The following is a 14,507-nucleotide window of genomic DNA, read 5'->3' on the forward strand; positions in this document are numbered from 1 at the left end:
AAGAAACCTGGAGCATAACATTAGTCTTCCACCCACCCAAGGGCAGGGGGGAGTCACTGATACATGCTCTCATGACCAGAAACAGCTTCAACTTTACAGAACCGCTCAGAACTGAAAATTTCCATTCAAATACTGTAACATAAATGAAGCATTCTCTAATATTGCAAAAAGACCACACTGTGTTAACATAAGATGCATTGTTCTCTTCCAAATTGCCATTTTGGTGAAAGCATTTTATTGTGAGAAAAATTTATTTTCCTTTATAGCTTTTAAAGGAAATGAACCAATAAAAACCCAGTATCATCAGAGGTTTGTTCATTTAAATGAGCAGCCAAGCAGATGAACAATAAAAGGTCACTAACACTGAAGCAATCCAAATACCACAGTGATTTTATGATCGGTTCTACTTTAGCACAAATGGAGGTCTCTGACAATATTCTCATCGCCTCTTTCCTCAGCAACAACAGCTTCCTCAAAAAACTATTCATTCTTACAAAACAATTTTTATCTAAATCTCTCAAGGACTTTGACTCAACAAAGCAAAATAAAGGCTCCACCCCTTTGTAAATAAGGATGGACAGAGGAGTAAATCCAAGGCCACAGAGGCAAAGGCAGGGCAAGGACCTATATCCATGCTGCTTAGCTTTAAATCCAGTTTTCTATGCAACAACTGCTTCAGTGAAATAACACAGGATCTCATTACTCAAACTATTAAGCTTGAAAGCAGAAAAAAAAGCCTTTCAGAAACCACATATTTCAAGCCCTACAAACATTCCCACCCACATACTCCATATAGGAGTCAGATGCAAAAAATCCTCAATATACAACCCACAATCCTGAAAACTGTTAAAAATCTCCTTCCAATACCCGCTTGGACATTCTTAGCTGTGCAAGAATGGTTGTTTTCTGCTATTATTGTTCTGAAAAAGAACTGCTATTCACTGTGGTGATGTGTACAGTGATGTAGAGGCATTTGTGCAAAGGATTTATTCACCTTCATCTCTACAATTGTTCAAGGAAGGATAAACAGGATAGCAAAAGAAGAGAAAAGGCTAAACTTAGCATAGCGTCCTCCAAATATGTATCACTTAACACATTCTGTATTGGCAAACACTACAGGCTACTGTGCAAACAAGCTATCTAAAAAATTCCATCAGATTAATCATCCCCTGCCCTCCCATTTCAGTCTACAAGCCACAAGATTTCTGTCATTATACAGCAGTTTAGTAAGGGGTGATTAGGAAGTTGTGGAGGGGTTCAATCTCAGATACAGGTACATTAGCAGAACAGTAAGTTCTCATTATTTCAGTAATACTGAAAACATTAGTCACCTGCCTTTCACACACAATCCATTAAGCTATATTTGATGTCTCAGAGCCTCTGAACTCCAGTCAAAAAATCCAATAAGCTGCCTAGAGTTTTCTTTATTTTATATTGAACAAATATAACCCTGTACTAAAACCAAGGTAAAGCCAAAACACCTTTTCCCTCCCTCTGCACCTCTCTCCTGTCTTCATCCTAGTGTCTGGGATGCAAAACTCTTACAAATTAAAGGTGGTTTCCACTGTATTTTACCCAGTAACAGACTAACTGTGAATTCTCACTTTGCCCATTACAGAATCGGACATTTCAGTCTACTGTTAAATTCGCTGGCAGAAAATACGTTGTTTTTTTTTTTTTTACAGAGAGAGAAAGGTGACAGCTAGGAGGAAACAACAGGAAGGACGGACATGGAGCAGATTTTAGGCATAACTATACAGCAATCAAAGGAGTGACTGTGGCACTGTCTCCAATTCTTTAGCTTAGGCCAATAATTGCAATACCAGCATCATGGAGCTCATTATAAGCAGAAAGACTCTCATAAGAAAAAAAGTTATCCCACACTGAGCATCATATTTCCATAACCAGACTACACCAGGACTCAAGCCGGTTAATTTAAAGCTAACTCTAACCTCACTATGCTGCTCTGCAGTCATCACACTGTACTGCAGCAGAATCACATCCTTTGGTGCACTGCCACAATCAATACCATGGAGTATACCAGAGTAGCCTCTACTGCTTGTCAGTTCTATCAGACTCTCCATGTACAGCATACAGCTAAGCAGGTAACTTTAGCCTGCATTTTAAAAATGTATTATAATTGCTACATGATCTCTTTCACATCATTAGGTCTTTCCACCACAAGCCTGTCTACATGATTGACTCACTTTTTAAACAAGAAAAGTTACCTAATTTTCTCTCGTTGTAAGGTTTCTGGAGCTTTCTAAAAGACCAATGCCTGCTCAAGAAGGTGATTCGTTTATTCAACTCCTAAGTAATTTTGGTTTTGTATTGAATCAAGCTGAGTAAGAACATACCTCCTCTTTTCCAAGGGTTTTCAGATGATCCAGGATCTGTGCTATCACTGTTTCACACAGTTTATTAATTTCAGCCAGGAACTTGGAGTCTCCACCATACAGGGTATCATTGGAATCAACTGCAGAGATGAATTCAAGCTTAGGTCTGGCTAAAGAGCTATGCATTTGTTTGCTACTGAAAACACCAGCTATTTGTAGAAGACCAGATTTGCAAGTTATAAAATGACCCTCCTCCATGAAACACAAACAGAATAATCTTCTTTAAGTGCCTACCACTTGGTTGCCTACTATGTCCTCTTGATTTTAGGAACAAAACACTGAAAAGAATCTAGCTTAAAGCCAGTCCTGTATTCCTGGATGTAGCCAGGTTCTAGACTTAAATGCAAAGCAACATATAGCGTCAATTTTCACTTTTTCCACAGAGACAGACTCCCTGCTCCCATTAGTTTAGAAGAGTATGGCCATCATCTTCAATGGCAGCAGGACTGGGCCAAACAGTTTATGTCTTACTTAGTGAAAACAAGAAGATTTTCAAAGGACACTGCTTTTTTTTTTTTTCCCCCTAAAATAAAACCTTGATTACCTCAAAGTCACAGAGAGAAATTCAGAAAATGTATTTTCCATATCAAAACCCTTGAAGGATTTTTTGGAGGGAGAGAGCTCTTGAAGGTTTTAGGGCTTATATAATTGTGATTTTAAACATGTGTTTTGGCCTCATTTATTTATAATGTTTTACTAAGAAGTAAGGTACAAGAAATTTGTAAGTTTAAGTGTATTCTGCATAAATCAGAGAGCACATAAGATAAAAGGTGATTCCCTGTTCCCAAGTAAACTTCATTTTAAGAAGCTAAGGTACATGATCCACCTAGGAAAAAAAAGGTCATCCAACTACAGGGGAAAAATTACTAATTTATATTTCCATGCTTCTCTCCATTTAAATCTAGCTCATTTAAATTTCTCATCTTGGGATTATGCAGTTATTTTGGTCATATAAAAAACGGAATGAAAGAAAAAGCAGCTAAACCTCATTTCCTTACAGAATTTGAACAGCAGATTTACTATAGAGTAGTTGTTCAACTGACAACTATTTTCTATGCTGCTAACTGCCAGAGATATTGCTGTCATGCTTGGTAACTCTGAAAAACTATTCACCAGAAGAACTGCAGAATATATTCCAGCCTGCCTCTTTGTGAAAGCCCTGAGCAACTAAAAGAAAAAGCGAAACTAGCTTGGCCTCTCAGACTAACTAATCTTGCCAGTATGGTTTAAAAGATTTGATTAATACTCCACCTTAATTCAGTAACCTCTCTATGATCAGAAGGCAAACACTTAAATTTTAGAGCAATCAAAAGACTACAGCCATTTTATAAAATGCAAAATCTTTAGAACTTTTTTCCCTAGCTATTCCAAAGATTTTTCTAAGTTACCACCACAATTTCCAAAACTGAAAGCCTGCCTTCCAAGTAGCAAATACATCATTTAAGTGATGAAGACTAGGCATTACATTCTGAAAACTGGAGCTGTTAATAAATGTGAATGAAACACCAATGATAAGTATAAATCAAGTTGATACTTTAGACTAAAAGAAAATACTCCATACGTATAAAGTTCTAGTATTTACTTGAAAAATTCACAGTTCTAAGTATTTGCATCAACACCACCAGGAACAAACTAAGTAAACCACTCTGCACAGATTCACTTTAAAGAACAGATTGTACATCTGTTTGGCAGCCACCTCCTGTGATTATTTTGTTACAGTATCTGGGCCTGCATAAGAAAAGAATCCATTCTGTAAGATTGACTACCACTGATCTTCATTAACCAGGTACGGTGATAACACAATCCTACAAATTGCATGGTGGAACGCAAGGATCCAGAGCCACCCTTATGTATTACCTTTATCTACATGGTAGATATATGCTTCTTGAGTCATTGCAGACAGCAGATGCAAAACATTAGTATAAATCCTGACTTTGTCATCACTGTTATCCTCCCAAGTATAATCCTGGATCACATTTAGCAATCCTCGCACAAGAAACAACACTCCTTGTTCTGGATGGTCCTACAGAAAAGAAAAGAAGTAAGTCAAAACCAACAACACAACAACCCCAAAACAAAAATGGGATTATTTGCCATCATTCAGGGGTTTAGAGTCACAGTATTAGCTCTATAAAAGCAAAAACTACAATATAATTAAAGCTGACAACTACTTTTCTGAAGTGTGCTTCCTGCAAATCCTTTTAAAAATTTGTTCCAGTTTCCTTCTAAAATGCCCATTTGACCCATAATCATAAACTTGATCTAGGCAGCCTCCACAGACAAACTTTGAAATGCTTTGTTTTCTAGTCACGCGGGGGTAGTACAAAATCAATTGTCAGCTTCTTAACAGCTAAGCCTCTAAAATTAAACACACTGGGTAGGATTTTTTTTATAAAAATAATGTCAGTAAGCTATAGAAGCAAGTAAATTACTCATATAATTATGAGTTTCAGAAGAACACCTACACTGGGAAGTCAAAGTTACAGACAATCAACAATCTTTTAATATGAAAGGAATATAATTATAAAGACATCTGTTTTACATAAGTTATGAGTTTTTGCAAGCAGTTTTAATACTGCACCCTCTTATTTCAAGCTGGCAGTTGGTGCAATGATACCAACATACATAGGACAAATCACAGTCCACTGGGGACATTTCCTTCTGATCATGTAGCCTGTAAAGTAAATAGGAGAAAAAATTATGGAAGCTAATTGCTGAATCCTGGTTATTTCATTGCAAGTTCTTCTTCATTACTGAATCTGAGAGGTTGGATCTCCTTCCTTCAATCATCTGTTAATAATCTGAGTCATTTCTCTGAGGAGCATCCAGTTCTGACATAGCCCTCCTTCAAAGTCTTATTTCTGCAGTGGACAGCAATGACATGTCACAGTGGCAACTACCCTTTCCCTTCTAACAACGCAGCACCTCTACGTTGCTGAACATGCATAGCTTGGGAGACCCCTTCCATTCGAAAAAGGAGACTACACTGCTCTGCTCATGAGGATTTGGACAGCACTATACTGTGTGCTGCTTCACCAAATATGTAGTCAAAGAAAAAAGGAAAGAAGAAACCGTAAGGAATGTTTCAGTGAGGAGGAACAACCTACTTTCTCCAAGAACAAATGAATAAACCTCAAAATTTTTCTTTTTTTTTTTTTTAAACATGCCATGATACTAAGCCAACCCTTGCTGAGAAAGAAGAATCTTCTCAAAGAGGGCCAGAGCTTTTAACAGAGGGAGGTAAAATCTTCAAGCATTAGGTTTCCACTGCAGTGAAATCTTGCGAGTCAGAGGCCTGTCTTTCTTCTCTAAGGTCAACAAAATACCTTGGTTATGTAAGTTTTATCTCAGGTCTTCCAGATTACTTTATAATTTTTCCTCATCTTTTAGCTATAGGTGAAATAAGGGAAATTACATACGTATCTCTATTTAAACTTGAAAATTGGTTAAAAATTGGAAGGGTGTAGAATGGTAGTATTTTGTGAAGGAAGGTTATGCCAAAACACATCTTCTAATTAGAGTTTTCACTCAAAAGATTAGTCAACCTATAACAAAGAAACTAACAGAAACTAACAGAAACTAGAGCTCTGTATTTTTACCCTCCTCAGGAATTAGATTTTATGAGTGCTCAGCTAAAATACCACTTTTCTGCAAGGATCTATTAAAACAGTAAATGATGTTTACGCAGTTAAATGATGGTGAGATTTCACTCTACCCCAAATCCAGTTAAGTGCCTCTCTCTGCTACTGAGAGAGGCAATGCTGTACCTCCACCTCCGAACAATTGTTCTGCTTCCCCATTTTGCATTGGGGTGAGTGATTTTGCAGCCAATGAGCAAATCGGTTCAGCTTGCTCGTGGAAAACTAACCACTGCATCTCCCACTCCCAAAAGCCCAGTCTGCTCCAAATTTTTAAACAGGAAAGTCAAAATAGTCTACTAGCTTATGTGCTGTTCATACACACACAACTTACCGGAACAACTAATAATGTGGAAAAAAAATTACAAAGGAATTCCAGGAGGAAGGCATCAGAAGGTCGCATCTTTCCATCTACACTGATCATTTTTGGCACGTCAGGAACAAGGCTCACTGCAGCTTTGAAAAAAGCATCAGCTACAAAATAAAAATATAGTTGCTGTATTATCACTCCAACTGCGATGGCAGTCATGCCTGTGATCCAATGATTGCTCCAATGATTGTGTTTCAAATAGACTGCAGAAAATGAATGTATGCTTAACTGCAAAGAAACTCGATACTCAGCAGTCAAAATCCGTGGTAATCCAAGTGATGCTGTCTTTTCAAAAGAAGTTCCCACATCATTCGAGAATTCTGAAATTATAATTTTCCTCTGCTTAACAAGAGGACACCATTGTTTCAAATATATTGCACATATAATAAAAAAAAAAATTAGCACACAATTCAAAATTGACTTATCTAAAGAAATGCTTATGCCAGGAGAACAGGGAATCCAAAGGGGGGCAAAAAGCGCATTGGATCATGCGAACTTCTTCATGAATTCATTCACAAAAGGGTGTTAAAGTTATAAGGAAGTACGGACAACTTCATTTCTCTAAGTATTCACAGTCATTAAAAGTAAAATACTAATATAGTACCAGAACCTGAGATATTGCTGGTTACCTAGATAAAATGATTCTTTCCAAGAATCACAGTACAGGAATTACAGAAACCATCCACCACTACGGCCTTGGCAAAATAACTATTAAGAGGTTTTTCATAACTCTTTCCTCTGTCTCTAATCCTACAAAAAAAACCCCCAAACAACCCACTAGAACACCTATTCTTCAGTTTATTAAGTTAATATTCACAAATTAAGAACAACAGTATTTTCCCTCTTACCCTAGAAGACCTCCCATATATGCTAAGAGTTCACAAAAAAACTTCTTTTGCACTTTCTTGGCTGCATTTCAAAATATCCAAGTATCCAAATCCCATTCAAATTGTTTAGCCATACACTTCAAAGCATCCTTCAGAATTAATACTGTATCTTTATTTTACAGGAACAGAGACTGAGGCCATTAAATCAAATTTTAGCGAAGAGAAAAAGAGAATTCTTGGTGAAAGTCAAGAGGTGTTACATGGTTGGGATGGAGATACCACTGACAGGCATGTATGGGCATTTCCCGGAGTGCAGCTTGCTCTGGAAAAATTCATTTGAGCACATGAGGCTCCAAGCAAATTTGCTAAATATAGTACCAACTGATATCTAATTTAAGCTTATGAGGAATACCAGGGAAACATGTGCTTTGGAAAAACTGTAATTCTTCTGACTCCTATTTCTTTTCAGCACACGAGCGCTCAAGCCTTTCTGAACTTTTCGGTGCTTAGAACGCAGTCAAATATCATACTTCCTTTTATTCTGCACATTTATTTTGAGGTGAAAGAATATTTTTTATTTCAAACAACATATAAGTTTACACAGCCAACCCAAAGGTAGGTTAAGTAACATTTCTCTGAGCTTTATTAGAGGAACGAAAGAAGCAGCAAATGTTCATTCTAGCACAAGTGAACGAATCGCTGTCACTTCCACAGTTGTCTCAGCAGAAAAAAAAAAGTGCATGCCCCACATCACCATATAATCAAAACATGTGACCAGACAAATGAAAAAACGTCTCAGAAAATAGCCTGCATACCAAAGTACCCCTGTCTGTGCAAAGAATACTCCTGCCTTCTGAAGTTATTTCATAAGGGGACAGGAATAATCTCTGCAGCAATCAGTCTCCGCAATGAAAGAGAAGAGCTGCAAAGTACCTCACCTTAATTTACTGCCTGCTCTCCCAGCAATCACAGTCCTAGACATTCTCCTCTAAACTTCTGCCTTAGCACAAAACCAAAACCTCTTATCTTTGCTATGAATAACTGCAATTTGATTCGATTTACTCTTCTTGACCTCCTGCCGTTGCTGCAGTGAGAGCTGCCTTCTCATCTGGTTGAGCACCTTCAGAGACATGAGCTCCCTCATTAGACCTGCTAGTAAGAGCAGCATGCCCAGCTCCTCTTCAGGTGACTGCTGCTGGGAATGAGGAGAGACCCGTCCACACCACAGACAGCTCACCAGGCCCTGCCCTTGCTGAGACAAGCTCCTCTGTGCTTCCATCTTTTTCTTCCCTAACCACAGCAATCACACAACTGCCGCCTCCCTGCTGTCTCCATGTGGCTGCTCTCCCCTCACCACGGCCACATGATTGTGTTTGCAGGTCACCCTGCAACCCCCCATGTATTGTTGGTGTCTCAGCACAATGCGGAGACCGTGGGGCTCTTTTAATTCTTCTTCCTTGCCTCATTCCCCCTGCCCCCACACAATGTAGCAAGGCAAACCAAAAAAAGCAGTAGAGCATAAAAGCATTTTCTATTAAAGAGATGGATATTTTACTTCGGTACATCCAGAAGGACTGGCAAAGGAGAATACGTTCATTTGCTATGAGTTCAGCCAATCTGTGCTAACCACAAAATGGCTGGAACACTAAAAGCACATTCATCCAAGGTATATGTGCTTCGTAAGAAGCAAAAATAAATTCACATTAATGCAAAGGTTTTATTAGAGAGTTTGCAGAAAACTAACTGTCCTCCAAACACTACCACCCTATTGACTTGTGGAGAGGTGTCAGAGTACATATCACATGCTCTGAGTTTGAAGGAAAAAGTTCACTAGATAGATTGTCACAGAAGTGCTGACTATTTCCTTATGTATGAAATAAGCATCGCTATTTAATTCTGAATTACACTAATTACGAGGTTATGCAACAATGCCTTCTCTGCATCTTTTAAAAGTCAATTTATATTTTAGAAGTCAATTTATAAGATGTTTCAAGAGAAAACCATACACCTACTTTTCCTGGCTTCCAAAAGGTATACAGAACCACTTAAAAAGCACTGAAAACCACAATGGTGTTATGTTCTTGATTTAAAAAAAAAAAAAAAAAAAAAAGATAAAAAAGCCTTCTTCCGGTGATGGATGCTGTTTTTTTATCTGCCTAAAGTACGATACTGCTTCTAAAGTGGGCAACTGTTAAGTTGGATAAGGGGAGAGCAGCCTGTGCATTACAACAAATAATCATGATAAAGTCTTCCCAGACTGCTGTTAATATCTTGTGCAGTGCTCCGAACATGACATAGTTCATGCTTCACTAAATTTATCCTTTTACAGCAGCTCCTTCATTTTGGTTGACCATAATCCTGTAAATCTTTCCCCCAAGCATATATGCTGACCTTCAGGCTATGAAAACTAACAGTCTTGGATATCCAAGTCAGCACTTGAAGTAATACTCTCCTACAGCAAAAGCAAGTGAAAATGGTGTTGAATGTTGTCAGTATTCATGATGGTACATACACACACACATTTAATTATACATACACACAAATATATGTACCTCCATATATTTCTATGTATCAGTCTCTCTACATATAAAAATTTAGCTTACGTTGTATTTGCTGCATCTATGATAGTTGGTTACACTGTACTAATTTAAGATTTCAGGCAGGCAAAAATCCAAGGAGGAACAAAGCCATTAGAGATAGGAAAACAATTAAGCTCCTTAAGTCTACCTTCAAAGAGCCAAAGGGAGTGAGTTTAACATACCTACGCAAACTATTTTTAGTCACGGATACAATTACGCAAGGCTAAGTCCACTCAAAGGACAAAACCAGGGACCATATGCCATCTTCTGCATTCCACATCACCTTTGTGTCCTACAATGCTGTCAAGCACATTTCAACACTCCGAAGATTTTGCTTCCATTTCCGACGGAATGGAGATTTTGGAAATTTAACGAAGCCTTGTACTCCAGTGCAAAAAATTAATGGGAAGCAACATGGGGGTTTTCATTGCCTTTTTTTTTTTTTCCTGTTAAATAAATGAATGCGTTACTGTTTTGATGACCAAGCATTGCAATCATTTGGAACTCCTTCTCCTCACATTGGTGAGGTCACTGTGAGAGTTTTGCCACATTGTTGCAATGTGTTTTTCCCTTGAGCTATTGAACATTCTCAGTCTTAAAACCCCCTACGCATCACTTCCAATCCAGAAACTACAAAGAATTATTTGAAGTAACAAAGATGAAATAAGAAAATGAATGTGCTGCTGCTTGGTGAACTGGAATGTACTACGTTAATTCACACTATTTCATACTAATTCATACTATGAACTAGCTGCAGATAAAAAGGTAATTATGTGGATGAAGCTTGCTAGTGCTAGTTTTAGGAATAATTTGATTATAGATTGTTAGCAAGGCCTTAGTACGTCCACACAAAGGCATACAGAGGCATAAGTGGAAGGGAAGATTTGTACAGGGAGATCATATCTATGAGCAGGAACACTGGATACTAGATATTTATTCTTAAACTGTAATCAGTAAACGCAACACATACCACCACCACCACCCCCCCAAAAAAAAAACCACCAAACCCAACCACAAATTTCAGCCTGCCTCTCTAAATTCCATGTAATCCCTAAAGACTGTGAGGTAAAGTATCATCAGCAATCTTTAAAGAGAGCTCCATTAGTAATATTGGAAATAAATGCTATAGTTAAATACTGTAATTTCTCCTGTTATTATGAGGTGGGCAAAAAAATATCAAATGAGCAGACACATGGAAAACCATGATACAACACTGAAGAGTCAATATGGTTTTTGCAGAGAGAAATCATTCCTCAGAAGTCTCTCAAGTCTTCCAAAGAACCAGCAAGTTTGTGTTTAAAAGTGACCGAGCCAATGCAACTACTTAGATTTTTAAAAAACTTTTAACAATGTCCCTTAACATTTAACAAGAGCTCAAAAGGCTTTTAAAACAACTAAGCTGACAAAAGATAAGGAGGAAAGTCCTCCTGAGGATTCATAACTTAATAAAGGATGGGATGGAGGGGGAAAGGAGTGGGAATAAAAAGTTTTCACAGTGGAATGAAATGACTACCACGTTCCTTAAGGTTTTGCAGAGAGACATGTCCTTACGATAAGCTGGGAGGTCACAATGTTTGCAGACTAGTCTGGAACGTGACTGCAAAACATCACAGATGGATCTCATGATTCTGAACAATAAAGCAGCAGATGAAATCTAATATTAGCAAGGCATGCAGGGAAAGAAACAGCCCTTGCTATAAACTATAGAAAGATAAGCTCCAAATAGGCTATTTACACTCATGAAAGATTTTGGAGTCATTATATAGATGGTTTCCTGAAAACTACATCCTAAACAGCTGTCAAAAAGGCAAGGCAATTATTAGAATCATTAGGACAGTAATGGAAAACTGAGGTGTCAATGTATCATTTATATAGCTGTTGTGCATTTATACCTGGAATCTGATCTTCCCTGATCTTTCCATTTCCAAAAGGATAAAAAGAAGACTAAAAAGGTGCTAAGGCATGGAACTGTTTCCCTTTAGAAAAAACTATACTGACACAAATTCTTCAGGAACTTATCAACTCCCACATCTCATAGGTAACATGAAGAAAATGAACCAAGAATGACTGAATTTGTCACAGTATCACAAGTAGATTAGCTGCGTGCACTGAAACACTCAGCTAACTTTTAAAAACAATATAGAAATAAATCCCTAAGTAGTAGATTTCCAAGTAGTATGTAACTGTGGAACTCACTGTCACATGAAGTTACAAAGGCCAAAAAGTAAAAATTGATAAAGAATTTAATTCCTAAGGATTGCTCCATCTATTTTATTAAATACACGACCATATGTGACCTCTGTTGAAGGATGTATTTAGACCACCTGCAGCTGAAAGCTAGAAAGCATCATTCTACATTATTGTTTCCTGTATATTCCCTTAGTAGACGCTACTAGACACTTTCAAAAACAGGTCATGAGCTAGACAGACTTGAAGAACTCACAAACTGATACGAAATGCTAGTCTGAAAAGCTTACAGAGACAGAGATGTCATCTCTCTCAAATCATATGGAAAAGCTATTGTCTAGGATAAAGAGAAGAACAAGAAGCAGCTCAGTGAATGGGAGAAGTTTCCAGCTGTGGAAATCCCAGATAACAGTACAAGTCACAGTTTTGTTCAAATAAAGCAACATTTAGTATTACTAGTAAGGAAAACAGTATCTCATCAGTTTCTCCCAAAGCTACTTTACTGCCTTCAGGGAAAACAGTATTTAAAAAGATAACAGAGACAGCATATACCAATCTCACCGGAGAAGCGTGAGCCAAGAAGTCCCAAAATCTGTAAGTGAGAAAACCTCTTCGGGTTCTTATTTCTCTAAGTTCTTTACTTCACATTCTCTCTATTTATATTCTATTTATATTCTTCAGCTCTATAAAGATTTTAGGAGATTAGGAAGGCATACTAAAAATTGTTATCTAATACTACTGAGAAAATACACTACAACATTATTAGATTATGATTAAAAATTACTTATTAGATATTCCGTACTATACTTTCTCCAAAGTGTGGTTGAAGCCTGTCACATCTAGAGAATCTGAAGTAGAAAAAGAAATTTCTTTTGCAATCTACTAGTGAAACTGTGTTTTGGCTACATTTGAAGAACGGAACAAATATTTAGAAGTACATTAAGCACTGCATGCTTCAGAATTAAAATCTGCATTTGCTAAACAAAATAAAGATCTGCGTCAGTTGATTTGGGCGACAAAGACTTTTCATTCTCAATAAATTTTTGTGTTTGACAACATCCCAGTGAAATTAGTCACACAGAATCAGTTGAATTACTTTATTCACTCAGCACGTTACTTCTGAAGTGAGGCAAGGATTTCACAGCCTTTAAGATAAAAATGCCATTGAACATACATTACCAGAAAGTACATTACCAGAAAGTTGCATCATCTCTACCCACCTGCTGAATGCTGTGACCAACAATTAAAATCATGCTGTCTGTTCTCTGACAGACAAAAGCAGCATTTCCATGGGAGGAAATATGTGCAATTAAAATACCACCTATATCTCAAAAATCCAGAATGGCACAATGGAGCATGAATTTAATCTCAATTTAGTCCAAGCACTCCCTATGACAGAAAGCACGACCGATGAGAATTTATTATTCTATGTTGGCAGCATGCAGCGTTCTGTGGCTCAGTTAAAAAAAATGAAAAGCACATCATTGTAAAATCTAGCATCCTCCTTTCTAAGGTGGGCTCTTAACAGAGTCTCCAGAGGTACAAACTATGCATCCAAGATAAAAATAATGTAAAACCTTGTGAACTTAATTACAGATTCATTTTATTTGAAGCACCTCTTGGGAGCCGGATACATGTTGAACACGAATACATGTTGAACAGCATACCTGGGCAGACATCCGTCACTGTATTAATATTGGACTTTCCATGAGCCTATAAATTCAGTTTTCTGACCCAATTTCATTGTATTAAAGAAAATCTATTCTAAGAAAAATTACAATTACAGTTTTCTAATACTGAAGTATTTGGGTGAGTTCAAACAAGCACCACACAGTTGCTTTGATTAACAGTGTGGCAAATCCCAGCAGGCATGGCTCTGATTTGATAGAGGAAATTGGAACAGTGAGACACTAGGACTGATGGTCTGCTACGGCTGCTGCCCCTTGAGATTGGTAATAAGGCAAAACTCAAACTCCTCCAGTTATAAGCAGATTAGCTGTGGCTCTCCAGTTGTTGGTAGTTTATCAGTGCAATCCTCAGTTTCGCAAACTTTATTTACTGTTATGACCCACACATCCTCTTTATAAAAACGCAACCTTTTAAATTCCTCTTATCTACCCCAACAGATAATTTTACTCCTTCTTCAAGTTAGATAAATAGGCAATTTAGAGAAATCTTCCTATTGCCAACAGAAGTCTATCCTGAAATTCAATTTTGTTATATGTTTAAGTGAAAACTCAACTCACTGAAATAGCTAGACTCCCTGTAGGAACTTAAAATTTAAAAAAAAAATCCAAGAATTTAACTTGCTAAAAACAACAGCTGGAATCTTTAAAGAGAAACTGCATGCACATGTACACACGCATGCCCCACTATTGACTGAGCTATCAGATCAGGTACATTACCTTTCAGTTTCATTTCTCTTCCTAATTTTAAACTGATTAAGCTAATTCCAATCAGCGTGAAATAAAGGTTACACACAAGGCACGATTTCACTTCCTAGCCTAATG

General features: G+C 37.4%; 1 protein-coding gene across 1 annotated transcript in view; it reads right to left on the reverse strand.

Annotated features, from left to right (window-relative positions):
• Nucleotides 1-2,357: 2,357 nt before the first annotated feature.
• The window catches only part of LOC104077023 (chromosome unknown open reading frame, human C16orf62), a gene marked incomplete at its 3' end in the record, with an annotated part of 44,328 nt that continues 32,178 nt past the window's right edge, over nucleotides 2,358-14,507 (reverse strand). Inside the window, exons 26-28 of the mRNA XM_009578084.1 lie at nucleotides 6,369-6,508; nucleotides 4,254-4,419; nucleotides 2,358-2,476 (exon numbers count right to left, since the gene is read on the reverse strand). Of these exons, the coding sequence (XP_009576379.1) occupies nucleotides 2,358-2,476; nucleotides 4,254-4,419; nucleotides 6,369-6,508 (425 nt within the window). The remainder of the gene's footprint in view (nucleotides 2,477-4,253; nucleotides 4,420-6,368; nucleotides 6,509-14,507) is intronic.

The sequence above is a fragment of the Fulmarus glacialis genome, unplaced genomic scaffold (assembly GCF_000690835.1).
Source record: "Fulmarus glacialis isolate BGI_N327 unplaced genomic scaffold, ASM69083v1 scaffold40945, whole genome shotgun sequence".
NCBI classification, from domain to species: Eukaryota; Metazoa; Chordata; class Aves; order Procellariiformes; family Procellariidae; genus Fulmarus; species Fulmarus glacialis.